Raw genomic sequence first — 27,777 nt, forward strand, 5'->3', positions numbered from 1 at the left:
GACATTTATTTAATGACATCAGTCATTTAATGACATCTGCTGAGCCAGATGTGAAATATTCTGCAATTTTATTTGCTAAAGAACAGCCTCTAATAGCTGAAGTTGCCGTAGGGCAAACTTCCCTGAGCGTGAGGCTGTTGGTGAGGAGAAGCTATTAAAAGCTTGATGATATTATTTTTGGGGTGATTGTTTAGATTTACACTGTGAGGTTCCTCTTGCTTTAAGGAGCAAAGTCTGGGAGCAGCCTGTCCTTGTTGGGGTTTTTCAGGGAATCACAGAAGAAACTCTGCACCATTGAGTTTTCATGTATCAACAAAGCTGCTCCTGGTTTGCTTTGCAGACACCTCAGTGACAATCTCTGCTGACCACAAGCCAGCTGTGCTGATAGTTGTGTGCAGACAGCAACAAGCACAACATTCCTAATCAGAGCATTTTTTTCTTTCAAGCTTGGACACTGGTGCCTGTGCTCTTTAGCACACAAACAAGTAGATATTTTTCATACTACTATCCAAGAATGGCTTTTAAGTGACAGAGGGCAGGGTTAGATGGGACATTTGGAATAAATTCCTCCCTGTGAGGGTGGGGAGGCCCTGGCACAAGTTGCCGAGAGAAGCTGTTGCTGCCCCATTTCTGGAAATGTTCCAGGCCAGGTTGGACAGGGCTTGGAGCAGCCTGGGATAGTGGAAGGTTTCCCTGCCAATGGCAGAAGGGTGGGATGAGATGAGTTTAAAGGTCTCTTCCAACCCACACCCTTCTGGGATTCTGTGAAGGACAGGATAGCTTAAAATTTTAAGAACATAATGTATTCATGAAATTTGTGAAACGTAGATCCTTCTCCCTATCCATCTTTGTCATCATTCTGTCAACAAACAGATCCAAAACTGATGGACCCCAATGTCTGAAAATCTCCCTTCTGCTACAAAAAATCAACAACTCCCTAATTGTGACCTACCCACCCCCCAAAACATCTGATGAAACTTTGGATCCCTGCCAGGTCCTGACTGACCTACTGCTCGCCCTACACAGCCCAGCAGACACAGCCCAGCCTGCACTGCCCTCTCCCAGACATGCAGAAATGTTCAGTATGGCTGATTGATCCCTAACCTGCTCCAAAGGGAGCCTCATTCTTCATCTATCAGCATGCTGGATGAGGATTCTGCTATGGCTCCTACTTACACAAAGAAACTTCTAACACAGAAGTCCTTCTGCTGCTCCCCCTTCATAGGCTGTGTCCTACCACGAGGCAAAACACCATTCTGAGGGGCTACACTCATTCCCAGCCTTTCTCAGCCATCCCCTTCCTTGCAGAGACCCTTGGAGAACGAGCCTGAGGAGGATTCTCTGTAGAAAACCCCACACTTACCTGATTTTTTGCCCTAAACTTCCTCCCTTTCTCATCACAAGCCCTACCCCACCTTCCTCCACGAGTCAGGCTCAAACAACCCCCAGGCTGTTGTATCCAACTGTGGCAAAATCCCATTCCACCCATACTTTTCCATAAAAGACATCCTAGTGTTCATACTCATGTTCCTCCTACTACTAACCCTCCCAACTTACTGGGGGACCAAGAAAACTTCACACCAGCAAACCCACCTGTCCCAGCCCATCATATTAAACCCAGATGATGCTTCCTGTTCACTGTCTTGTGCTCAATCCCAGGCAAACTCAGAGGAGTCAGTGCTGCCACCCCTACCCTGCTCCATACTGCCCTGCCATTCCTAGTGCCACAGGTCAGAATCCCTCTCAGCCTGGTGCACTGGCTCCAGCTGCTTCCAAAGCATTTTTACTCCTTCTCTAGACATGGATTTCAGTGTGTAGTTTTCCCCATCTGGTGATGTTGTGGTGAGAGGGCTCGGCAGCACAGGCAGGAGCTGGTGGCATCACCACTAGGCACTGGTGATGTTAGTCCTGCAGATGGACAGTCACTCACCATGCACAGTCCCTGGGCTGGTGTGGGAAATCTCTCTTACTCTCCCAGAGAAACTCCCTGATTGCTATCCTGACTGTACAGCTTGGGATTTGGAGCCAGGGTGGCACCATGGCCAGTGACCTTGTAGAATGAGTGTATACTGAGCACTGACAAACAGCATTTCCTTATCCGGGCTCTGCACTGATAACTGTCTGTCAAATCTCCTCAGAAAGAACATCGTCCTCGAAAAACACGCAGGCTCCAGCTCCACCCGTAGGAATCCCTAAGCATCCCATTGTTCATGAAGGCACAAATAATTTCGGTGTCATCCTTCCGGACCTGTCTCGCCACAGTGGAGGTAGGAGTGTGGATGGTTTGTGGTTTAGGTGCTAGAAGTTGTGTTGTAAAGAGCTGCATCTGAGCTAACCTGTTTTTACTACTGCTCCAGGTGCTTGTATTGCCTCCTCTATTTCCTGTTTATTCTGAGACTGCTCTGTTACATAGGATATTTCCAAGGATGCTGCTGCCTGCATGTGTGGCTCTCAAAAAACAAAGAGCATTTTCACTTACAAGTCATGTTCTTTCTGCTTATTTTTAATTCTGCGGTTTCCTTTTGCTAAATACTCTGGTTTTCTCTTTCCTTCCACTGAGAAAGAGCCAGAGGAAGAGGGGAAATGGGAAATGGCTTTGTCAGAGGTTTAAGTTCTCAAAGTGGATGATATCTGTTCTGAATGCTTTCCTGTGGCTTCCCAGGGATGGGCTTATTTCTGTGATGGTGAGGAGGTAGAAGTGCTTCCCAGTAGGTGTGACGTTTGGCCTGGTTTCCCATGAAAAGAGCACGTTTATAGTCCTTTTTCTCACACACCACCTCCCCCAGCCTTTGAACTCCTTGGCCTGGTTCAGGTAGATTTACTCAGGGGCTAACATCTCAAAAGTATCTAAAATTTGGGGTAAAGCCAAAGGTGAGTGGAGAGGTTTAATAACACAGGCGAGGAGCTGAGCACTGCATGCTTGTGGCAGCACTGAATGTGAGAGGAGCCACACAAGAACCTTCCTTGTGCTTGGCTGCAAATGCTCAGCTGCTTCATGCCCCAGAGCTGCCAGCCTGCTTCTCCTTGCTCCACTCCTCAGTGCCAGCTCCGTGTTCATGGATCCAGGCTGGTTTAGTAAAGCCTCACAGCTCTTACAACCAGATTTACTAACACCCCTCTTTCCCTTCTCTCTGTCCCACTGCTGCCTGTAACGTCAGTGAGTTCCGTAAGTATATCCTGGTGCATGCTTTGTTCTCTTTTCTCATTTCTCTAGCGCTCATTACTGCAGATGGGTTGAAGTTTTGTTGGGTCTGGGGTAATTTTGGGGGCTTGAAAGTAATAACCATGTTTATCCTGTTTGCTCAGTGTGTGTGTCTGTTTCCATGTAGAGATGGTTGGAGTAGTGCAATACCGTATAATTTTTTAATATATTGATAAGATAATAAAATCCTCTGTTGTCTGCTCGCCATCCATCCTTTCCAGCAGAGTAAGGGCAGTGGTGATTTCAGGGGGATTTAAGATTCTCCTTGCAAATATGTGAAATCCCACATAATCATCAGCAACGAGTCTAATCTGTTGTTACCGAAAATTAAGTTTCAGCTGACTCTAATCCTCTTGTAACCGAATTTCCCATTTCAGTTCCAGAAGCTCCTGACCGACCCACGATATCCACAGCATCGGAATCATCCGTGTACGTCACGTGGATCCCCCGTGCAAATGGGGGCTCCCCCATCACTGCCTTCAAAGTGGAGTACAAACGCCTGGGTCGCAACAGCGACTGGCTTGTCGCAGCCGACAACATCTCTCCCTCCAAGCTGTCTGTGGAAGTTCGGAACTTGGAGCCAGGTATTAGAAATTATCTTTCATTGCTGCAGCTCTCTGACTTCTGCTTGGATTATCCCATTTCTGCTCAGTTAGGTTTGGGTTTTATGTATGGCCTAGGAGCTCGTTACGTGGATTCAAGTTGATTTCTGGCTTTCCAAGTGGAAAAAACCCCACCATAATTTAATACTTGTTCGTGTGGAGAGGAGCGTTGTGCATCACTGCTATTTTTAACTTAATTGTCCTTCTAGTGAGCACTCAGAATCTAGAAAAAATGCATTAATGGAAAAATGTCTGTCCTGACTTCTTCCAATGTCCAGCCCTGAAAACTCAGGCAAAGAGCACAAGAGAAGAGGGAGTGGATGGTGTTAGGGATCCTGTGAAGTATCTTCTCAGTGCCCACCAGTTTAGGGACTTCCTGAGCTAATGGAGGCATCTCCATCTGTGTGTACAATAGCCTTTGGATTTCCCTTGAGTGACTTCTAGAAGCTGTTTATATCTCCCCATCAGTCTGTGGAAAGGACTCTGCCTTTTCTAACTGCATGTTGTGCGAAAAGCTCTTCCTAATCTGTTTAGTCTCTCCTTGAATCCTCTTCGCGGCACTTGTTTTGCTCCAACAGCTTCTCCCTTTCCCTCCTTCCCTTAAAAGGAGAAATGTACAGGTTCCGAGTGATCGCGGTGAACAACTACGGGGAGAGCCCGCGCAGCGCCGCATCCCGGCCCTACCAGGTGGCCGGCTTCACCAGCCGCTTCTCCAGCCGGCCCATCGCGGGGCCACACATCGCCTACACCGAGGCCATCAGCGACACGCAGATCATGCTCAAGTGGACGGTGGGTGTCACAGCCTCCTGTGCTCCTCGCGGTTTGTGCTGCTGGGGCTGTGTGAAGGTTGAGGATTGAGCTGGAGATGATCGTGTTCCTCACACAGGGCTGAGACACTTCATGTCCGTGCGGTAGAACTGGAGGAGTTAATGGGACGTGTGCCTTTTGAGCCCTTTGCCCCCATTTCCAGACCCTTTTTCCCGCTCTGAGGCAGCTCTGTCAGTTGTCTGTTGCCTTTTGCACCATCTCCCAGCCTCCCTCCACCCCGCTCCCCTTCCAGCTCCCCAGGGACCCCACACTCCCCTCCTCGGGTTACGCCAGATGTGCCCAACCGGCCGCTCCAGCGAGGGGCTGCAGCCTCCCCAGTCCACCTGCTCTGGCACAGACATATCAGAGGCACCAGTGGGCTTAACTCTGTCCCAAGCCCTGTTCGTGCCATGAGTTGTGAGTTGGCTCTGTTTCCTGCAATTCCTGCTGCTTTTGTCAATCCAGGCTGGGGTGGCTGGGAGTGTGTTTTCAACCCGCTGTCTTCCCTCACGTCCACTGGAGGTTTCATGTTAGAGAAACGTTTTCCTTTCCCCTGTTACCTCGTCTATTGTAAACAAGTACTTTAAAGTCCTTATTGAAACCCACAGAAATTCCTTGCTCTTGTTTTGAAATCTAACCCCCTGGTATACTTTGGAGGATTTAATGTGTAGAGTTCCCAGTGTTAGTTTGCTCTGCTAGCTCAGCCTTAAGAGATGTTAAGGATAATAAACTTAAAATAACCTCTAGTTCCTCAGGAGGCTGCATAACTTAAAGTAAAAGATTCTTGAGCTGATTTTTAGAGTGACCTTAACTCTTTCTGAAGAGTTTTATGGTTTTAACTTTTCCATTTCCATTAATCATGCAGATTTTCAGGCAGTGCATGGTCAAACCCCAATTGAGGGTTTGGGAAGTGATGTGGGAGGAAAGTATTGGCTCTAGCTCAGTCTCTTGTCCCCATCCCACACTCTGGCTACTCCAAGTCACCTTTACTTACACAACCTTTTAAAAAATATTCATATTTCCAGAGGACAAGCTCCTCAGTGATGGCAACTCAGCAGCACTCAGTTAAAATCTTTCTTCTCTCATGCAGTCTTTTAAAATTCTCTTGCAGTACATTACATCAAGCAACAACAACACGCCCATCCAAGGATTTTATATCTATTACCGACCCACGGACAGCGACAACGACAGCGACTACAAGAGAGATATCGTGGATGGTATGGGGCTGGGCATGCATGCTTGGAGCTCTGCTCCATGGGGTGGGACACCGTGTAGCCATGTTGGCTGTGTTTATATGAAATCTAAACTGCTTTTCCCAAGCAAAGCCTTTACAATATATCTCCCAGAAGGAGCTATCTCAACTATCTAATGTCAGGTTTTGCCCACACGTGAGCTGCTTTCTTCCTCCTGAAGCCTCTTTGACATGGAAGCTTGAGAACTAAATACTGGGTTTAAGTGTGGCTTGTTATACAGCTGCAAATCCTTAATGAAGGTCTATTTAAACTGGTGTAGCTTCAACTTGTATAAAGAGAAAGCAGTGTAAATGAGGTTTAACCCAGGATAAAAACATCTGGGTTACAGACTGTACTAACAACTAGCAGGCTTTTAAAATTATTTACCCCAGCATGGACTTTCTAAGCTGGCAGTACCTGGTGTGTAATTGCACTTCTATCCTCTTACCTTGCCTAATCACTTCTCCTGCTATAAGGAAGTTGCTTTTAGCCTCAAGTGCTGTAGCACTCTGCAAATGCAGGTATGTTTGTGCTTCATTTTGCCTTTTAATCAAGTTATTTTTTTCCCCTGTGCATATTAGATCATCATTTTCCTGGAAGAAGTTATTAGATAATGTCTATATTAGTCCAGAAGTGGAAAACCCTTTAAAAATATTTTATTTAATGTCCTTATTGCTCGGGCTGAGCAAACGCAGTGATCTCATTCTGGCCCGATGACGTTAATTATTTTTTTCCCCCTCATTTATTTCAGTTACAAGAGGAATGGGCCTTTATTTTGAAAATTTTCCCCTGCCAGACAATACTGCACATAGTACTTTGATGCATGACATAAGCTTTTGCACACTATAAAGCTATTAAAGATCCAGAGTTTGAGCTCAGAGGCTTTAAAGAACCTTGTGCAGGCTGCACCTTCATCTGCAAATGTATTTTAGCCTTTGCTAGACAGAACTTGTGTGTTTATAAATCTTATACACTGAGCAGTTAGTTGTTTAAGTGGGCTCCACTGTGCTGTGAAATTAGCTTGTTTCGGGTTTTTTTTCCGAGCGTGTGTGTATTGAACTCTTTGTGGCAGTCTGAAACCATTAGCAGCTGCTCCGCTCTGCCAGAGCCTGCAACAGAAATCACTTGGTGGAAAGATTTAAACTTCAACTGTTCTTTACTGTGCTCCCCTAAATTAGCTTTTCAGGAGGAAAAAAAAAAAAGGAGAGAGAACTATTTTCAATTAAGTTGTGATTGGAAGCACTTGATGTGAAATATGTAGAGGAACATGTGACTTAAGGTATTTTTGCCATAAATCACTTGTTCTTCACTTTTTTCCCCCTGTTACCTTTGAATTAATCTGTCTGTTTTTTGACAGGGAATTTTATCTTGAAATGACTGCGTGAGTTGTGGAAAAAGTGTTGTGATGCCTGTGCTAGCTAAGTGCTTGCCGCAGGCTTTCCTCACCGCTTCCTGTTAAGTCTTGTCTTTCGAGACATTCAAAACTCTGCAGAAACCTTTTTTTTCCTTATAAATGCCGCTACAGGCAAAATCAGATTTTATTTGAAGGGAAAACAGGCAAAGAGCTTGACTCTGAAGGCTCCTTGGTATCTTTCAGCCGCTTGAAGCAAAACCAAAAAAATCACCCCTGTGCTGCAGCGATGGTCTGAATTTCTCTGTTTCTGGTCTGAATTTCTCTGTTTCGAGGAACCTGGAGATTGAATTTTAAATGTAAATGCAGTCTGATGTCAGTTGTTTAAATGTTTTCCCTCGCTAATGGTGCACGAAGAGGACAGTTAAAGTGCCTGTGCTGATTCCAGTTGCACTAATGGTTTGAAGCGGAAACCTAAAACCTGGTGTAGTAATTACCGAAAGGAATGCTTGGGTGTGGGGGCGCCGGGAAAAGCGAGGCTGAATCTTGGGAAAACGTGCGATTTAGGGAAAGGCGATTCCAGCTTCAGCCAGGGCTTGTCCACCCTCCCTGGGACGTGCAGCAGGCGAGGGCTGCTGATGTGGAGCCTCATCCAGAGGTACCTCCTGGGTACCTCCAGCCCCAGCAGAGGGTCTGGACCTGGGCTGGGGTCCCAAAGGAGTTTGAGCAGCGTCACAGTGACAGCCCTGCCCGCCGAGGACGCACGAGCCTTTTTATTAATGCTTAAATCAGTAGGTGGTAGACAGTTCCTTAGAAACAGTGGAAACAGTTCAAGGTGGTATTTTCCAAGAGGGATTAAGAGCACTCAAACAGTTAATTAAACTCCCTAAAAAAAAAAAAAAAGGGTCGCTGTTTAGTAAAATTTGTCACAAGCCCGTGAAAGTAAAAACTGGGAGTGATTTATCCTGAAGTGCTCAGTACTTCAGGAGGGTGTCTAAATGAAATGCTGGCCAGGGGCCAGAGATGACAAAACCATCCTATTAGAGGAGATTGCTTGGCTCGGGCTCGGGCTCGGGCTCGGCAGGGGCAGCAGCACCGGGACAGCCTCGCCGCATTCCCAGGATGGTTCATAAAATGCACGTTCGATTATTTGCTGTTTCGGCCAAACTGAGCGACCCAGATGTGTCCTTCCTGTGTGACACCAGCAGCTGCAGTCGCACCTCGCACCTTGAAGGGTGCAGGCTGTGAGAGGATCTGCTCACAGCCAAGTTTTTCCCTTGTCCCAAGCCCTCTGTGCCAGTTTGCCTTGTTATTTGCCCAGTGAATAGTCAGCAAAATCCACCCTAAACCCATGCAACCCTTTGGCAAATGCATGTTTAGGGTGCACAGGGCTGCTGTTGAATTTAAATGCACATGTGTGGACACTTGGATGTCTGGGGTTTGAGTTTAGTGAGTTCTGGCTTTTGTAGAGAAAGACTTTCTTAAAAAAATCAATTGAAAATACTGAATAAACCCTCACTTCCATTCATCAAAAGGTCTTTCTAATAATGAACTTCACAAGATAACACAAGTCTTAGAGAATCTTGGAATAATTTGGATTGGAAGGGACCTTAAAGATAATCTAGTTCAACCCTCTGCCATGAGCAGGGATGCCACTCATGGACCATGGTTTCAGCTAGGTCCATAAACTGTTAGTAAAGATTTTTGTGCTACCAAGACAAGCTGCAGTGCCCCTGCATTTGGTAGAGAAGGACCCTGCAATGCCCTCATCAGTAATTCTGCCTCATGTGAGTAACTGAACTGAGGTCGATTTATATTTTGTCCCCCCACAGGTACAAAGCAGTGGCACCTGATAAATCACCTGCAGCCTGAAACTTCTTACGACATCAAGATGCAGTGTTATAACGAGGGTGGGGAGAGCGAGTACAGCAATGTGATGATCTGTGAGACCAAAGGTGAGGCTGTGGGGCTGAGCCAAGGTGGCCTTTGGGACGTGAAAGATCCACTGGGGGAATTCTTTGTGCAGCACAAAAGTCAGCTGCGAGGATGACCATAATTTTCTGGAATGTTTCGGAGGATTGTTTTGTCTCCCGAAGCTGGGATTGTTTTGAACATATGGAAAGTGATCCGTTGCACTCCTGAGGCTCTCAGCAGAGCTCTGCAGCTTTGCCTGCCCTCAGAGATAGTGCTGCTGCCTCTCCTTAGGAGACAACCATGAGCCTGAAGATGACAGAATTGATTTGTACGTCTGTTTTATGTCTTCAGGGCTCTGTGACACGTTGTATAAGTGCAGACCACAGCAATTGATGGCTGTGTTGGCTGCCTCCATCTCTAATCCTGCATGCCTCTGGCACAAAGTTTGTACTGTTCTCGGGAAGTGTCAGATATGGCAGTCACATTTATTTTGCGAAGAATTCCTGTCTCCTTTAATCTCTAAAACCAAGTAAGGCTGTAAAGGGAAAATGCAGACAGTAAACTTCAAATGCAATGCTATGAAAAAATGTTAAAAAAAAAAAAAAGCCCTCTGGGAGCGGAAGCATCAAAATCCAGTGAAGTGAGTAGTGAAACCTTTGAAGGAAGGAGTAGGAGCTGCAGGGCTTCAAGGCTGTGCACACAGTTGGTCTCCCTCCTGCAAGGAATATGACTTTCTTCTCTAATATTAAAATGGGCAAGATGTAATCTGTCATTCACACTGCCTCTTCCTTAAAATTTATCTCCCTCAGGCCTTTAAGGGTGATCCAGCTTATCCAACATACCTGCATGGAGATGCTTGTGTCTCTCTGACCAGCTTCACTCCTAAGCTAGGCACCTCTTTTAGGTTTTAAGTGTTAAATGAAATAAATCTAAACTGTGGTGTACTGGAAACAAATGTAAATTCAATTACTGGGTTAAACTAGCATCTCACTTTCAGTGATTTTCTGTTCATCTCTCAGTCTATCTTCAACTGTGTGGTTTGGAAAGGGGGTTAGCAGGGTTCACATCAGATAAGAGTAGGTCATCTGGCAGAGTCTGGGCAAGAGAAATGCGTGTTGTGGTTTTTCCTGACCTCAGAAGTGGAAAGATTTGTGCTCTTTCAAGTTGGGAGTTAGAGCAGTTGCTGCCATGGGTACCTCGAGCGGCTCGTTAAAGTTCCAGTGACCTCAAAGAGTGGGTGAGCAGGCAGGATAATCACCATTTTCCAAGGCAAACAGTTATTACCCAATAGGAGTTGGCATTCTCATTGTAGGATTTCACATTGACTTGGAAGCTTTCTTTGCGAGGCACTGGGACTCAGGCTCGGCAGTAATTATTTTCATTTCATCATGAAAAAACACATTTAGAAAATGCATTTAGTGGTTGTACACCTACTTGTCTCTACTCATCCAGTGAAACGCACGCCGGGAGCATCCGAATATCCAGTGAAGGACCTGAGCACACCACCAAACCCCCCTGAGAGGGCTGGGGGCAGCGGGGCTGGGCCTGCCAGCGGCCCTGTGCGCAGCAGTGACATGCTGTACCTGATTGTGGGCTGTGTCCTGGGCGTCATGGTCCTCATCCTCATCGTCTTCATCGCCATGTGCCTCTGGAAGAACCGACAGCAGAACGCCATGCAGAGTGAGTGGGGCTTGGTGCCCTTTCATGGGGAAAATTGGGAATGTCCATGCTGCATTTTATGGGTGGGAAGCAGTTTCCTGTTATGAGCCAACTAGCATTTCTGTAGAGGCTTGTACTTCCAGGTGTGTCTTGGGTGCACACCTTCAGTTTTTTAAGAGCAGCAATGTCTCCATTTCTTCACGTTGATGCTCCCTGTCCTGCTGTGTCTCTGGAGGATTGTGCTGCAGTTTCACCCTGAGAATGGTGTGGGAAAGGCCTGGGCAAAGTTTCTGCAGTTTATGTTTCACTTTAAGCCCCTACATAGGTCTCTGATGATTGCAGAGGCAGAATGTGTGTAATCATAAGCACTTGCTAAAATGTGGAGAGTTAAACCCTGGATCTCTCCCTTTCTCAAGTGCATTTGGAAAGAAAGAGAACTTGCAGCTCCAGGACAAGTCCCCTGTTACCTCTTAGTCCCTGCACAATGAGATGGCATTCAATGGCCAAGTCTTCCAGAGAGGTGTTAATAAGGAAAACCTGTTCATTAGCAAGCAGGAGCCTGGAGCAGGAGCTTTGCAAGGTGCTCTGCATCCACCAACAGCCCAGAGCCAGCAGAATCTCTGCACTGCCCTTTTCTGCTCCTTGTGCATAAATCAGCTTTCTAACTGCCACAGCCTGTGGTTATTTTTAAATGCCCTTACTCTCCTACAGAGAGAAACGAAACACAACTTCTTGCAAGATAAGATAGAGTCTTCAGCTGCAGCCCAGGGAGATCTTGTGGAAGCAGCTTACAGCAGATATAGCAGAGGGGCTGTTGGTGATACAAATGGCCTGTTTTTAGGATGCTCTTTCAGTGACTGACATCAGCCAAGTCCTTCCAGACCAACAGTTCTGGTCTGCTCTCCAGGATGTGACTGTTTTCCTTGTCTACATTAGTATGCTAAGCACTTGGATATCAGAGTTGGTTCACAAAAGTTAGAGAAAGAAAAATTAGTTCCTTCATTTTTTAGGGATGCTTGTTTAGCTTCCCCATTTAGCAGTAAAAGTGCTTTCAGTGATAATGTGTTTTGCAGAATATGACCCTCCTGGCTACCTCTACCAAGGGGCAGATCTCAACGGGCAGATGATTGAGTACACAACCTTACCCGGGACGAGCCGGGTCAATGGCAGCATCCACGGGAACTTCCTCAGCAATGGCCTCAGCAATGGCTGTCCCCATGTCCATCACAAAGTGTCCAACGGTGTTAATGGGATCATGAGTGGAGGAGGAGCAGGACTGTACCCAGGGCACACCAACTCCCTGTCCAGAACACACGTGGACTACGAACATCCCCATCACCTTGTCAATGTAAGGTCCTACACCGGGTGGGAGGCTCAGCCCAGGCCTTGGGGTTTATTCAGGGGCTGTGGAAGCAGACTTAATTTGGGTGGGGGAATGCTCATCCATTGATAACAGCCAGTTCCACTGAATTCCTTATCCCAGAGGAAGCAACTGGGCTGATATTTGTGATACAAACATCATGGTTTTCATTTGAGAATATCAGATGACAGCAAGAATTCCACTTACTCTGGGAAATCTGCCTCTACCCTCCTCCTAACAGCATGTAAGCTCTGAGAATGCCTCAGTGCTGGGCTGAGATACTTTACTTGTACATATGGTATTTCTCAATCTCCAAGTTAAATACATTTAATTATAGCTGCTTATTCTGCAGCTTTATGGATCACCCGTTTTTCCCCCACCTGTTTCAGATCTGTAACTCTGAGCAATGCTATTAATTATGGCAAAGCACGAATGGCGCAGGAGGTTCTGTGGAATGAAGTGCCCCATACATCTTGAACTGCAGCAGTGCAATAACGCTGCTTTTTTTTTTTTTCTTCTCAGTCCCCTGTTTGTGACTGTTGAGACAGGCTCGGTTTTTGTTTTGAAATTGAAAATAAAATTAAAAACTAATTTCACTCTGCGATCCAGCCTTTGTATGCTGTGGAAAAATACTTCATTTGCTGAAACGTGTCCCGTTTCCAAGAGAGAATAATGATTTCATTATTGTCTATGGAAACAGATGGCTTGCATTCAAACTTACTAAACTTACTCAAAACTGTGAACATTGCCCAGGAAAACTGAAAGAAAAAGTTCAAAAGTCTGAATAACCCATGCTGTTTCTGGAGAAAAAAAATGGGTCTATTGTTTGTGTTTGTAATTGAGCACAAGCACTTCATTTTATTGAACAACAAATTAGCACTTGCACAGTAGTTGCCACTTCAGTTCCCTCCAGTTTGAGCCCAGACCAGTCAGTTCTTCACCCCATTCTGTCCCTGGCCTGCCTGTGTAGCAAGAAGTGCCCATTTTTGGTTGTTTTCAAGAGCAACCAAGGCCCAAACTGGGTTTTTTTGACCTGTCCAACCTCCCAGTGGGTGAAACTCCCCAAAAGTCTCCAAGCCCCTGGGGAGGGAACATTTGCAGTGCTGAAAAGCTTGCCCATAAGAAAGCTTGGGGGTTTGCATTGATGTTTTGTCCCTCCTATTTTTATTTTTTGGGGGGGAAAAGAAGGAAAAACATGTGTGATTACACAGGTCTTGATGCCTGGAGCTCCTCCGTGCCATGAGGTATCCACCCAACACCTCTGGCTTCCTGGGAACTGGTGACGGAGTTGAGTTTTTCTTTCCCCACTCAGTGTTGTAGAAAGTTTGAGTCACACGTTGTCACACAATCTCTGCCCATGGAGAAGGGCTGGGACTGGCATGTGGGCGAGGCCAGGCAGAGAAACAGGATGTTCTGATCCTCCTCAGGTCGCTCTTTATTGTTCCAGTGATTGGGCTAAATGAGGAAGGGAGAAACTGGCCAGGATGGCAATCAAGACTAATCAGGCATTTCCTCAGTGCTCCCTATGCCTCAAAAGCTTCAGGATAAGCTATGTTTTTGCAAAAATAGGGATTGCTAGAAGTTCCCTGCCACTTGAACTGCCAAAAGCCAGGTGAGCATTCCCAGCCTGGCTCCCTCCTGGAGCCCAGTGCGGAAGCCTGGCTCTGCAGCCCCCTTCGAGTGGCTCCCGCATCACTGTCTGCCTGGTCCCTAACAATGAGGTATGTGTTAATCTGGGCATTTCAACTGGCTTGTAATGGCCCTGTTAGCCAAAACCAACAACACAAAATCCCTCGCACCCGGAGTCATTGCTGGCTGAGGAATTACCCCATCTGTGCAAATATGAAACGGTTCAAAAATCAGCGTAGTGAAGTAAACTGATCTAATCAGAGTAATTACAGGAAAGTGGGATGGGTTTGTATGTGACATCAGCCCTCCAAATTTAATCCTCTGTCTCCCTAAACAAGCCTTGTGTGCTAATGAACAGCAATTCGCTTTAGTGTCTGTCATCAGCGTTAAAAATAAATATATTTACAGTGTGTTTATTAAATTAAACCTCAGCATATTAAGCTGAAAACAGACCAGGGAAATGACCACATACTTGTCTAAGCTGCAGTTATTTACTTTTCCCTGACACACACCCTGGCAAAGCCCTCCCCTGGCCTTTGGACAATCGCTCAGTGTTGTTGTGCCATGAACAGCCCGAGCAGGGCATCGATAACATGGTCAGAGTTGGGAAACTGAGTCAAAGAGCTGAGATGCCTCCTCAGCACCTCTCCTGGGTGTCTGGATAGCAATTTGATTTCTAATGATTTGTTATTAATCCTTCCTGCTGCAGGGTGGTGGGATGTACACGGCAGTGCCGCAGGCTGACCCCTCGGAGTGCATCAGCTGCCGGAATTGTCGGAACAACAACAGGTGAGAAACAACCTGCAGGAAGGCAGAACCTGCCCAGAGAACAGCCCTGGCTCTGTGTGCTGTGCTGGAGCTGGGGCTGACAAAAGCTGAGAGCTGCAGTCCTGGCTGGCTCCTGGAGGAGCTCCATGGATGGCCTGGGGAGCAGTGGAGGATTGTCCATAGGATAGAATAAAACAAGTTGTTAAACCCCCAGAGCTCACTTTGCTCAGCATACTCCTCTGATGCTCTCTAGGAAGTGAGGCAGGTTGGGCACTGGATTTTAAAAAAATCCTTATTTCCTGTGTTCTCTTCAGTTTTGAGATAACAGAATCATTCCATATGGAGCTTGTCAAATCGGATTTAATTGGTCTTCTGTATTTTACACTTCCTGACATTCCCTTAAGAGCACTGACCAACTCGCCCCTTTGCCTTCACAATGCCATTCTTTGTAAAACATGGGATTTGAAGTTCCTGAGGCCTTCAGGAGGAGTTTGACCAGCCATTGTCTGGGTGGGATATATTTTTTTCATGGGAAAAAGAGTTCTTGTGTAGAATAAGAGAAAATCTGCCTTCTGCGTTGTAGCTGGGGTCGGAAATGAAATAAAAATTGTTAAGTGTTTCACCTTTGGAATTAATATCCTCCTAGGCTTCTGATTAAATCTCTGGTTATTTTAATGATTATAAATAGTGCTGAAAGTCAGACAAGCTGGGCTGCTCTGACTGGTAAGTTCTGGGGTTTTTTTTCAATCATACTTTGATTTTTCTGTATTGTTAAAATCTTCAGCTGCCTTTAGGTGTGCACCTGGAGAAGCTGAATTGAAATTAATCACAGAACCACTGAGTATTCTGAGTTGGGCCCACAAGCATCATCAAGTCCAACCCCTGTTGAAAAATAAAGCTGCTGTTGAAGGCAGAAAACACATTCACTTTATTTTCATGGTTTTACATTTTAAAGTATCACTTATAATAGGCTTTGAGTCCTTCCTCTTTCTGTAAAAATGTGCAGCACAGTGTAATGTTGACAAGCTGCTGCTCGCAGGTGGAGCTGGGGACTCCTTGCCTAGACCAGTGTCCCTGGCAGGTCTGAGAAAAGCCCAGTAGGTTCCCTCACAGAGCAATGCTGTGCTTACAAGCAGGTTGTGCAGCAGCTCTCACCAGGATGTCTGAGACTCTCAGTAATTTGGAATGTGCCATTTGTGTTACGCTGTAATTAAGAGCTTGCGTTCCAGTTTTAAACACATTTAATTTCGTATTTGCTCCTTTTTTTCCTAAGAAAGCGAGGGAAAGAGTCCTGTCCTCTGCAACTGCACTGCTCCTCCCAGATGGGTCATCAGCAGGGCCTGAACTTTGAGTTTTCACAGCCCCATTCTATATTTGACTGCTTGGTAGAGAAACAAGTTGTCCCTTACAGCTGCTTTACCCCGGAGGGGATCATTAACCTCGGTTTGGCAGGAGAGCTGTGCAGCCAGCAGTGCTCCAGTCCTGTCCTGGCGCTGGGGGAATGGACAGAGGACATGGGAGAGGGGAATGGAGAGGACCAGAACGTGCCTCAGCATTACACCAGGGAGCTGGCTGTATGGCCAGGGCCAGGAGGAGGAAGAGGAGAAGGAAGAGGAGGAGGAAGAAGGTCTGTGGGTGAATGCAGTCAGGTCAGTAGGTTTTGGCAAGTGGGAATTTGGGGCTGGAGTGTTTTCCCCATTTTGTTCAAGCTCGTAGCACAGGTGAGGGCTGTCCCCTCCTCTTGGTCTCCATTGGTGGCAAGGGAACTCTTCCTTGTCCCACCCTGGAACCACTGCACCTCGTGTGCTGAAATCAGGCAGGTCCCTCTGCACTCTCCGTGGCAGCAGGGCAAGGGAGCTTCAGGTGGACACACCTCTGAGCTCTCCAGATTGGGATTGTGGTCTTGATGCCACGAATTCCTCACTGATCCATTTCCCCCAAACGCCTGGAGCTGTTGCTGATTTGGGGTGAATTTAGCAGTTATGTGAATTGTGACCACGTGCAAATGAATCCTAAAGGCTCAGCATTATTTCATAGCTGTTCTCAGCAATAGTCATCTCGGAGCTGGTTTTATTATTCCAGTGCTGAAATCCCTGGGTCTTCTGTTTAAATTAGCACTTTATCCCTCATAACTGCTCGTGGAGTCTTGCCAGAGGGAAAAGCTGCTGAAACCTGGAGACCAACTTTGCTATTGTGGACAAAGCCTGTGGTTGACAGGATTGAGAATTGATCTTTTTTCTTCTCTTGTGCCTTTGTGCTAAAGCTATCAAGATACCTGATGTTTGCAGAGGAATTTACACTTTCACAGATCTCTCTCCTTTGCAAATTCACTGTATTTTAATCAGAAATCTGAAATGCACAATCTAAATGTAGGAGCATCAGGGGTTTTTTCCCAGCTTTTTCATCTAAATTACGTTTTTTTTTTTTTTAGATTGTAATTTGGTAGGGTTTCAGTGCTGAGAATTGGTAGAAAATGTGTTTTCTGCAGCAGGGATTTTACCTCACTCTTCCTGCACACTCCGCTCTGGATATCCCCATGGCTAGTTTCCATCAAAATGTGGTTATTGAAGCTTAAAAGGCTGAACTGCTGTGTTGAAACATCCTTCAAGCCCTTACAATAATACAGAGAACTACACTGACCTCTGTATCTTTAAGAAGAAACCCCCAGAAACATGCAAACCCAAACATTTAGATGGGTTTCTCTGAGCCTTTTTTCTAAATAATAAGTGACTGCAGTCAAAACCTCTGCGGAGAGAAAGGCAAACTAATAAATGGATTTGTTTGAGGACCAGATGTGTTTCATGTGGATTCTCCAGTGGCTTCTGTGGTATTTTGGTACTTGGAATAATGATTTTGGAGGCAGTTACAGGAGCGGAAGGACAAAGTAGGAGAGCGAAGGTTGGAGGTTGGTGCTGCTCCATCCTCACAGCTTTTGGGAGGGGAGCAGCTCCAGAGGGAACTCATTTGTCCCCTGTTTTGGCTTCTCAGGTGAAGCATCTGCTGGAAGGGAAACTCACTACAGTTCCTCCTCTGACAAGTTGATTTGTGTTGTTGTTGGATGTTTTGTTGCTCTTTCAGTTCTGGCAATATGAAATCCCAGGTTTTGATCAGGTTTCAGGTATGAACTGAGGATCTAGGCAGGGCTGTAGGATAAGTCCCTCCAGTGTGATGGTTTTCAGCATTGCCATGACCTTTCTAATGGCTTAAAAGTGGTTTCTGGGACTTGGGCAGGACCTTACTGAGACTGCCAAGCTTAACATGTCCTGGTTTTAAAGCCTTCTGAGCTCAGTGCTGGGCTGCTGTCGAGGTCAGCTCTGCTGGCTGCTGCCCTGGCACTGCTGGTGGCCAAGTCCATCTTTCCTTCTTTTCCAGCAATGTTTCATCCACTCTGCTCAGTTTTGAGGCAGGTCCCAGGGATCAGTTTTTGTATTTCCAAATGCCAGCCTTAAGCAACCCCAGGGATAAATGCATTGGGCTGACCCCTGTAGCAGAGCAGGTGAGGGGTGGATTTACATCTGCTAGGAAAAAAAGAGAAGAAGGATGCTCAGAGTTGGAACTGCACCAGCACATAAAGACCTGAAGCCTCTTCATCTGTCACAGGAGCATTTTGGGCTGTCACTGGAGGGTGTGAACACTCCCCATCCTTATTTCCTTTATCTGCGATCCATCTCTGTCCTTCAATGTAAAACAAGGAGCAATTTGGGGTGTTATTTCTCAAAGTTTGTGGTGGCTGTACAAGTGAACCTTTTACTTTTGGGGTAGTTAATGGCTTTGTCATGTAGGAATTGTTTATATGAATGTTCCCTGAGGCCACAGTGTTCATGGGGCTGCAAACACGGAGGTGTTTTCCCTCGTGCCGCAATGTGTGTCAAAGTCCTGCTCCTTTTTGTTTAAAGCTTAAATACCTCAGCTGTAACAATTGATTCAGCACTTTAGCTTATATTCCACAGCTTTACACACATATTATGAGGCCACAGTCTGATTTACAGGGTAGAAAGATGCACAGAAGAAAATAACTTAAAATTTATTCCATTGCATCTATTTTTCTAATTTGCATTCACTCCAATAACACTTAGTATTTATTTTCCAAGGTACTTAAGTTTGCTGCTTGGGTTTCAAATTTGAGCTCTTTATCTTGGCAGTGAAAACATGTTTTATGGAGTTGCTTTGATGGAGAAATGGACTCGCAAGTCAGGTCATTGGGTCTCAATCGATGGGGGAAGGAACTGAGCGTGTTTTGAATGTTTTCAGCTGTCTGCTGGGAGAAAAAAAACCACCCAGTCCTTTTCTTAATGTCAGAATTGCTCCACGAGAGTATTTAAAATTGATTTGACAAATGCTCTGATTGCTGACGTGGTAAAGCACTTAAAAGTCGCGTTTTCTCAAGAAAAGAGGGGGAAGAACTGAGTATTCTGAGTAACTTTGGCCTCTGTCTGTCCCACAGGTGTTTCACCAAAACCAACGGCACTTTCGGCAGCAGCACGCTGCCCGTGGTGCCCCTCGGAGCCCCTTTCCAGCAGGACGGTGTGGAGATGAAACCCTTGAGCCCCCATGTGATGGTGGCCATGTGCCTGGCCTCGGCCACCCCCGAGTGCAGCTCTCGGCTGGAGGAGAACGGCAGGGAGAGCGCAGAGCAGCCCCTGGCTCAGCATCCCTGCTGCCGGGAAGGCATCAGCCGGCTCTCCGGGGATTGCACGGACGGTGAGGCATGCTGCAGAGGATAGCACCTGGCTGTGAAGCTGGGAACATTCTGTAGGACACCTGCAGGGAGCTTAATTTATTGCAGAGAAGGTAGTAATTAAACCCTCGTAAGAGCAGGCTTTGAGGAAGGTGCAGCGTCCCGCCTTTCCCATTGTGGAAAGCGAGAGCAGGGCTGCTCAGTGCCTGGCCCTGTCATGCCCTTGATTGATGCCTCTAAAAAGGGCTCGTGAGGAGGAGGCTGTGAGTGATGGATGCTGCACTCACAGCACACCCATTGGCCCCAACACCGCTGACACATAGGCATTCCAGAGCCACCCTGGAGGCACAGGCACAGGGAGGGAGCTGGGCTGTCCTCAGTGTGAGCTGTTCAGTCAGGGTGCTGTGTTGGGGTAGAGCCTATTCCTGGTGTGGGAATGAGCCTGAGCCCAAAGAGCATCACCCACTGGAATTAAGAGGTTTTTGGGCGTATGGGTCTGTTGATCTGGCAGAGAGAATCTCCTGCAAAACCCAACACAACCACCCGCCCTGCTCTTGCTTTGCAGGCGGCAGCTGCGTGCACTCAGAAACATCGAACCACATCTTGAGTTGGAGTCCCCTCATTCTGCAGCCTGTTTCCAAGGACTGTAAGGAAAAACCAGGATGGAGTTCATCCGGAGTCACCCTAAATGGTTCTGGGGACCTTCGTCAGCTCCAGCTGCGGGAAACCTGAGGAAGTCACCTGAGTTGTCCCCACTTAACGCCAGGAACTGCACCGCAGCATCGCTGAGAGGGAGTGACGGGGGGATGTTAATTATAACAGAGAGAGTCACTATTTATTTTTTGTAGTAGTGTCATATGAATGTATCTTGGTTTCAAAATGGTTGCCTTTTTATATTATTTATGCCTTGAAATCCCTTTTTTGTTGTTTTTTTTCTTCCCCCACACACCGCGAAACTAGCCTGGTTATGTGTATAAAAAAGAATTGTAATAATATAAAGAATGAGGATGGGAAATGTTGAGTGTGTTTCCGTGGCAATTTACCAGTGGGAGAAGTGCTTCTGAGGAGTCTGAGAGAGGGATTTAAGCAGGTCTGAAATGACCAATGGCTCCCACCTCCCTGGCAGCTCTGCGACATGGTACTCGAACCCTCCTTTCCATGAACACCTCCTGGCCTCTTTTGGTTTGGATCTGAGGATCTGAGGATCTGGAAAGATCCCGATGAGGAAATAAGAAGATTAATAAGAAAAATGAGCCTCGATTGAGTCTGTGCAGCTTGAAGCAGAACTCGAGTCAGTGACTGTGTCTTTGGGTGCTCAATAACCCCTCTAATCTACAGAAGCACAGGTGGAAATCCAGCCTGTCTCACTGTTCCACTCGCAGAAGACAAAATCCAGTTCACCTCTTGGTCTGAGGGATTACCAACAGGTCGGATAGCTCCAAAATTAAACCAGTCATGGCGAAGCAGCTCCCACCAGCCCTAGGCAGAGCTGTCAGGAGCCCTCCCGTCCCAGACACAGCATGATGGAGGTGCTGCAAACTTAACTGCAGGGCTTGGGTGGGTGTTTTAATTTTTCCTTTCCAAATTTAATCCCAGTAAATAAACCAAACCAGTGCTTGCAAAGCATTCCCTCCCCCCACACGTGTCACAGTGCAAAGCCCCAGAAATGAAGCACATAACTTACAGTTATGGCCACCCCGAGGTGACACGTGTGCAGCCCGGAGCAGTGTGTTCCTGACCAGTCTGGGGAGGGAGGGAGCAGTGCCAGCGTGGCTGCAGCTGCTCCAAACCCCTGGGGAGCTCAGGGCTGCTGGTGCAGCTTCACTAGTCACTGGGTTTGGGGACTGATGTCTGTGTGGGGAAGAAACGCTTGAGATCTGCTTTGGTAGCAGCAGCTCCATGGGCTGTTCAAGGGTTGTGATGGGGTTTGTTATGTTTCATAGAATGCCATAACAGTTTGATGTGGGAGAGTCCTTAAAGCTCATCCAGTTCCAGCCCACTGCTATGGGCAGGGACACCTTCCACTAGACCAGGGGCAGCCACAGCTTCTCTGGGCACTCTCTGCCTGGGCCTCACCACCATTCCAGGGAAGAATTTCTTCCCAATATTCCATCTGTCCCTGCCCTCTGGCAGTGGGAAGCAATTCCCCCTTGTCCTGTCACTCTCTGTTTGGTGTAAGTCCTTCTCCCTCCTTTTTATAAGCCCCCTTCAGGTACTTAAAGGCCACAATGAGCTCTCCCTAAAGCTTTCTCTTACCCTTCATTGCATTATTTGTGGTTATATTTCTTTTTTTGCCTTTTTTTTTCAGGGTTGTGCATCCTCCCTGCAAGAGCTGCTTTATTCCAAAGGTCTCTGCACAACATGGACTTCACACCCATGGGCTTTGGCCGCCACATACCCCAGAGACACCACAGATCTCCCTCCTCCCTTTTTGTTTCTTTTGTCCTCACAGCCTGGATTTTCCCTTCACAGGACCTGCTGCAAGGCTTTCCCCTTTTCCAACAGAGGTTGGCAGGCGAGTGGTTGGGATTTACCTCTGGCTGCTTCATTTTCCCCTAACACTGAAATTTAACCACAGTTTTAAGCCACCCTGCTTAAATCTGCCCTGTATTGTGGGTGTGTCAGATAAAGATGCTGTTTTCCAGAGAAGCTGTAATATCCCTTTGGAATGTTATGTGTTTGGAAATTACGCTGTTTTTCAGGGGCTTTGGGTAGGTTTTGTGTTTCTGGGGGTGGTTTGATAAAGGGAGTGATGCTGCTTTATGGCTGGTGTGGGGGTTGATACTCTGTGGGCACTGATCAAGGTTGGTTGATGTCACTTGACGCTTCCCAATGGGTTATCATCAACCAAATGCAGGAGAAAGTGGCCCAAGGTGCTCTTGTTTCCACACACACCAGAAGACGAAAACTCAGGAAAACTGGGAACTGCCTGACACTTTCCTTGGACTCTGCTTCCCTTCATGCTTGCACCAATGCAGGGAAAAACCACCTCCTATCACTATTTTTAACCTCTTGCAGTTTGGCCTGAAAATGAGGAGTTTGGGGTGAAGATGAGGCCCCTTCCCACAACAAAGCTTTGTGGCTGTTTTTGCATCACAGAAAACTCAGCACAGTCCCAAAGCAGCGTCCTCAGCTGATGCCAGCCCTGGGGCTGAGAGCGGCACTTCAGCCCTTGTGCTTTTTTCTGCCATCGGTGAGAAACTATTTATTGTAGCCTAAATATTTATTTTAACTCCAGCAGTAACTGCAGGCCCGAGGCTGAGCTGGAGGGGCTTTCGCCGGGTGCTGCATTTGGAGCCAGCTGCCTCCCAGCCTGATGCAGCACAGGTGGGTGCTGCCGTCCCGTGGTGTGGAAGAGAGCAGGAAAGGGAAATAAAGAGGAGAAGCCGGAGTGGTCACGGTGTCGCTGTCACGGAGATGGTGACATTGACTGGTGGGTCATCCGTGGTGCCTGGTGCTGCTGAGAGGGGCTCTGTAAGGGATAGGGGAGCCCCAGTGCCACCAGGTGGGTGCTGGGTCAGCGGGGCAAGTGGCTCAGCCCTCAGCTCGCCCCAGGGCGTGGTACCTGCTGTGCTGGGGGCAGATGAATCTCCCTGAGCTGCTGCTGCTTCAGCACCTGCGGCCGTGCTGGGGGCAGACGAGTCTCCCTGTGCTGCCGCTGCTTCCTCCTCCCCGCCTGCGGCTGCTTCATCATCCTCCGCCGTGCCCATCGGCTGCTGGGCACCAGGACCAGCCCTGCGGGGACATGCGGGGTCTCGCTGGTGCTCGGGGGCAGGAGCAGCGGGGCAGAGGGATTTGGGCACTCACGTGCGGAAGAGCAGACCGTGCAGCCCTGGGGAGACAGATGGGTGTGATGGTCAGGGGTCAGCGATCGAGCTGTGGCCCCCGGTGAGCCCCCCTACCCTTGGCACTCACGTGGGAGGGTCTCCCGGTGGCGGGCGATGCAGTGCACGGCCAGGAGCGATGCTGCGGTGGCCACCAGCATCCCTGCCACCGCCGCCCCCGTCACCGCCGGGTAGGCTTCGAAGGGAGGCTCGGCTGGAAGAGAGCAGAGGGAATATGGCAGGCAGCAGGGACGGGCAGAGCCCAGAAAGGCCTGGGAAGGTGCGAGCCTGTGCCTGAAACCTACTGACGGCTGCTCACACTCGGCTCCTCAGCTCCACCAGGATGGAAACGCTGCCCTTCTCCACTCAACCCCAGCTGTGCCCCCACGGAGCAGCAGCCCCTGCCCACTTCACCTGGCGTCTGCACCTCGGAGGGGTGCCCGGCCGTGCGGTGGTTGACGGCCAGGACGCGGAAAGCATAGAGCACCGCGGGGTCCAGCCCCCCCAGGCGCCGGTCCCGGGAGTGCGGCTCGATGTCGCCGGCGGCTGTTTCCCAGGGGCTGGCTGTCTCCCGGAGGGGCTTCTTGGTTTGGCGCCGCTGCACCACGAAGCCGGTGAGGTTGCCGGCGCCCTGCGTGCGCCACTCCAGCCGCACCTCGGTGCGCGCCCGTGTGTACCGCAGCTTACTGATGGTGACGTTGGGCGGGGCCGGGTACCCTGCGGCGAGATGGCACCCGGCAGCGGGGCTGGATGCCCCCGGCCCAGCCTTGATGTCCCCAGCCCACCCTTGCCCCTCCCAGGACTCACGGTCCACGCGGAGGCGGACGGGGAGGCTGGCAGTGCCCACGGCATTGGTGGCGGTGCAGCGGTAGATCCCGCTGTCCCCCGGCCACTCGGCATCCCGCACGGTGAGGTTGACCCACTCTTCTTCCTGCTCCAGCAGGTACTTGGCCAGCCCCGGCGTCACCTCCCGCTCCTTGGGGTCGTACCAAGCCACGGTGGCACCGAGACTGGCACTGCTGCCACGCTGCCGGCACGCGAGCTGAGCCTCGCCGCCCTCCAGCACCGCCACCTCACTCTCCGCCTCCAGCTCGGGGACCTCTACTCGGCGAGAAGCGGGGACAGTACCGGCAGGGACGTGCCGTCTCACGGTGGCACGGTGGGGGCACTGGGGACGGGTCCAGCTTACCCAGCCGCAGGCGGCACTCGGCGCCGGCGGCCCGCAGCGGGTGGGTGGCCACGCAGACGAACTCCCGACCCCCCAGGCTGCCGTCGGTGCTCAGCACCAGGACGGCGGTGGAGGGTGAGGGGTCGCCCAAGGCCCGACCCGTGCTGTCCCGCCAGCGCAGGGTGACGAGCGGAGTGCCCCCCTCCCACCGGCACCGCAGCATCACGTACTCGTCACCCTTGGTGGCCGCCGCCGCGCAGGTGGGGCTGCCGGACGGGACCCCTGTGGGATGGAGCGGTGTCAGGGCGGGGCACTGTCACACTGTGCCGAAGCACCCCTAGGAAAGAGACACCTCCCTAGGGCTTGGGGCGTTTGGCACCCAGGCTGTGCCATGGGGTCCCCCATTTTGGAGTAAGCTGGAAGTGCTTGAGGTCCCAGGAAAGGCAGCAGCACCCTGGAGTGCCCATCCCATGGTGTGGCCATGGCATGGGGTCATTGCAGCTCTGCTGTGACACCAGGGGGTCAGAAAGGGGTTGGGGAGCAGATGGGCCCATTGTCACTCACACAGGGTGGTCCCACATGCAGCCCCCTGTGGCAGCGCAGGGTGGGAGGCCAGGCAGGAGAAGGAGCTGCCGTTCCTGGTGGCTGCCCCTGACTGGATCCTGGTGGCCATGGAAAAACTGGTCCCCATCACCCCTTCTTCCTCCTCCTCCTCCTCCTCCTCCTGGGGACCCACCCAGCGCAGCCGGGCCAGGGGGAAGCCCCCCGGCCAGCGGCACCTCAGGGCCACATCCTGCTGGTCGCTGGAGGCCACGGCAGAGCAGCTGGGGCTCCCGGCTGGTGGATCTGCAGGAGATCATCAGCACTGGGGGAGAGTGTGTGTTTCCCCCAGGCCCCCCTCAAATTGCCCCTCACATCCACATCCTCACCAGGGAGCTGCGCTGGTCCATCTCACCCCGTGGGGACACACTGGCCCTCCCACAGGGTTACTTACAGTAGACAGTGAGGATGATGGTGGCCTGGGTGCGAGTCTGGAGGTGGCTGTTCTCGGCCAGGCAGGTGTATGTGCCCGCCTGGGCACGGGCGATGGCAGTGATGACATAGGTCTGGCCGATGTGCACCTGGGAACCGTTGTGCAGCCACACGTAGCGGCTCGGGGGGTTGGAAGGAGCCAGGCAGCTCAGCACCACGTCCTCCCGCTCGCCCGCCGAGAAGCCCCCCTGCTCGGGGGAGAAGGGCTCCACACGGATGGCTGGCTCATCAGGGCCATCTGCGGGGATATCAGGCCCTTTAGACAGGGACATCCCCACAGAGGGGACAGAGCCCATCCTGGGGCTTCTTCCCACTGGTGGGGAGCAGGGCAGCAAAACCCCCTTAGATAGGGTTCACCATGGGGGCTGTGAGCACACCATGATGCACAGTGGCCATGGATGCATCATGGTGGCCATGGTGGCTATAGAGGCATTATGCTGGTGGGGTGTATGGTGGCCATGAATAGGTCAAAGCAACAACAAGCCATACCATGGTGGCCATAGAGACATAGTGGTGGCCACGGAGGCATCACGGTGGCAGGATACATGATGTCCATGGATGTACCATGATAGCTATGGATGTACCATGGTGGCAGGGTGCTTACTGGCCACAGACAGACCATGGAGACATTGTGGTGGCCACAGACATGCCATGGATGTCACCAGCCCCAAAGATGCCCCCCGAGCTGGCAGCTGAGGGACCCCCATGGTGGGCAGCACCCAGGGCACTCACAGACGATGTCCAGGTAGATGGGGTCGCTGGTGTTGATGTTGACCTCGTTGCTCACGGTGCAGACGTACCAGCCCGTGTGGCTGCGGTTGGCAGGTGTCAGCTGCAGCTCTGCCCTGGAGCCCCCCAGCCCCACGGGGGTCACTGAGGGACCCCCCCGGGGCTCCTGGTGCTGCCAGGAGTAGCTCAGTGGCTCCGTCCCCTCCCGCACAGTGCACGTCAGGGCCACCGCTGCCCCCTCCGCTGCCGCCGCCGCCGTTGGCCGCACGAAGGGCTTGGAGATGGGCACTGGGGGCACCGAGTGTGAGCAGCCCCCACAGGCAGCAGAGTGCCCCAGGGCCCACCCATCTCCCCCAGCCCAGATGATTGCTTGGCTAGTGAAGTGCTATACCAGCTAGTAGAATGGCTAGCGAGGACACCTGTGGGCTAGCAGGGGGGGAGATCCTGGCTGTGGTCATGGCTACTAGCTGGGGTGGCTACTGGGACCAGTTTGGGGTGGTGAGATGCTCGAGTGACCAGGGCAAGGAAATGAGGACTGCTATGTTGGCTAGTAGGGGGCTACACTAGTTGGAGGTGAAGGAGATTTACTGGCTAATTGTGTGCTGTGCTGGCTGGTGGGGCTCTGGGTTGGTAGGGGAGTGCTATGTTGAGCTACCATGGCTGCTGGGATGCCATACTGGCTAGCAGGATGCTTTGCTGACTAGTGGCAGGCTACACTGGAAAGTAGGGTACGCCACTAACTAGTGGGGGGCTTTGTTGGTGAATGGGGTGCTACAGTTGCTACAGAACCACCATGTTGGCTAGTGGGACTCTGCATTGGCTAGTGGGGCACTACTCTGGCTTTCACTACACTTTATTGATTTGTGGAGCCCTTTGTGGGCTAGGGGAGTATTTTGTTGGCTAGTGGATGGCTTGGTTGGCTACTGGGCAAGGGGCTGCCTGACTGCAATCCAGGGGAGTGTGATGCTGGCTGCTGCTGGCCAGCAGGGCCCCTCAGGTTGGCCACGGCCAGGGACTTACCCAGGACGCGCAGGAGGACGGCAGCATAGCCCACACGGAGCCGGCCACGCTCCGGGAAGAGCCCCTGGCACAGGAAGCGGCCCTGGGCGGCCACACGCAGCTCCCGCAGCTCCAGCGTCCCGTTGCGCAGCGTCACCCGGCCCAGCATCCCCGTGCCAGGGGCCATGGCCACCTCCCTGCCTGAACCCACGGCCACGGCCCGTGGCAGCCCCTCGCCCTGCGGCGTGAAGCTCCAGAACACCACGGCTGGCGGGGCTGCGGCCGCCGGCCCACAGCTCAGCTCCACGGCCCGGCCTCGCACGCCCGTCGCCCGCCATTCCTCGTAGGCCGCCTCGCCGGGCACCAGCGGCTGCCCTGCCCCAGGACGGCGTGTCTGTCAGGCCCCTGCTCGCCCCCCACCCGGGAAATGTGGGGAGGGGTCAGTGCTCACCCCCTGCCAGCGCCGGCAGCAGGCACAGGATCCAGGGCCCCCTCCAAGGCGGCGGCAGTGCCCAGCCACGCTCCATGGCGCCATGTCCAGCACCGGCACGCTGAAGCAGGGCTGCGCTCTCCGGCACGACCTCCTCTCTGGTTACCTCCAGGTAATTAAGCCCAGCCCTGATTAACTGTTAATTATTTATCAACCTGCCGGCACAGGGGGAACCCGACGCCACTGCCTCCTGGGCTCCTGCAATCTCAGGGCTGAGGACGAGCGCAATTGCTTTGGGAATGGCAGCATCCTTGCATTTCCCCACGTGGGAATTTAATTCTGAGTGTTCCCTTCCCCCCACACAAATTTTTTTGGCTGAAGGAGGGGGAAATA

The 27,777-nt window shown here is 50.4% G+C and overlaps 2 protein-coding genes across 4 annotated transcripts in view; one reads left to right on the forward strand and one right to left on the reverse strand.

Moving 5' to 3' along the window:
- The window catches only part of CDON (cell adhesion associated, oncogene regulated), a 53,712-nt gene extending 33,597 nt beyond the window's left edge, over positions 1–20,115 (forward strand). For all 3 annotated transcript variants that reach the window (XM_085081920.1, XM_085081921.1, XM_085081922.1), the window contains exons 11-20: positions 2,139–2,267; positions 3,580–3,786; positions 4,412–4,593; positions 5,723–5,828; positions 9,027–9,149; positions 10,561–10,788; positions 11,841–12,115; positions 14,466–14,545; positions 18,969–19,225; positions 19,768–20,115. In XM_085081920.1, the coding sequence (XP_084938046.1) occupies positions 2,139–2,267; positions 3,580–3,786; positions 4,412–4,593; positions 5,723–5,828; positions 9,027–9,149; positions 10,561–10,788; positions 11,841–12,115; positions 14,466–14,545; positions 18,969–19,225; positions 19,768–19,934 (1,754 nt within the window). In that variant the 3' untranslated portion in view covers positions 19,935–20,115. The remainder of the gene's footprint in view (positions 1–2,138; positions 2,268–3,579; positions 3,787–4,411; positions 4,594–5,722; positions 5,829–9,026; positions 9,150–10,560; positions 10,789–11,840; positions 12,116–14,465; positions 14,546–18,968; positions 19,226–19,767) is intronic.
- A 1,874-nt stretch (positions 20,116–21,989) lies between these two features.
- Positions 21,990–27,566, reverse strand: VSIG10L2 (V-set and immunoglobulin domain containing 10 like 2). The gene is made up of 12 exons (XM_085081924.1): positions 27,406–27,566; positions 26,976–27,329; positions 25,959–26,243; positions 25,189–25,464; positions 24,759–25,040; positions 24,216–24,476; positions 23,834–24,127; positions 23,441–23,743; positions 23,118–23,240; positions 23,010–23,034; positions 22,768–22,937; positions 21,990–22,662 (listed from the first exon to the last, which is right to left on the reverse strand). The coding sequence occupies exons 1-12, from the start codon at positions 27,479–27,481 to the stop codon at positions 22,598–22,600; spliced, it is 2,514 nt and encodes an 837-aa protein (XP_084938050.1). The 5' UTR covers positions 27,482–27,566; the 3' UTR covers positions 21,990–22,597.
- Between the last annotated feature and the right edge of the window lie 211 nt (positions 27,567–27,777).

The sequence above is a fragment of the Lichenostomus cassidix genome, chromosome 24, assembly GCF_008360975.1.
Source record: "Lichenostomus cassidix isolate B80296 chromosome 24, HeHo_3.0, whole genome shotgun sequence".
Classification (NCBI taxonomy): Eukaryota; Metazoa; Chordata; class Aves; order Passeriformes; family Meliphagidae; genus Lichenostomus; species Lichenostomus cassidix.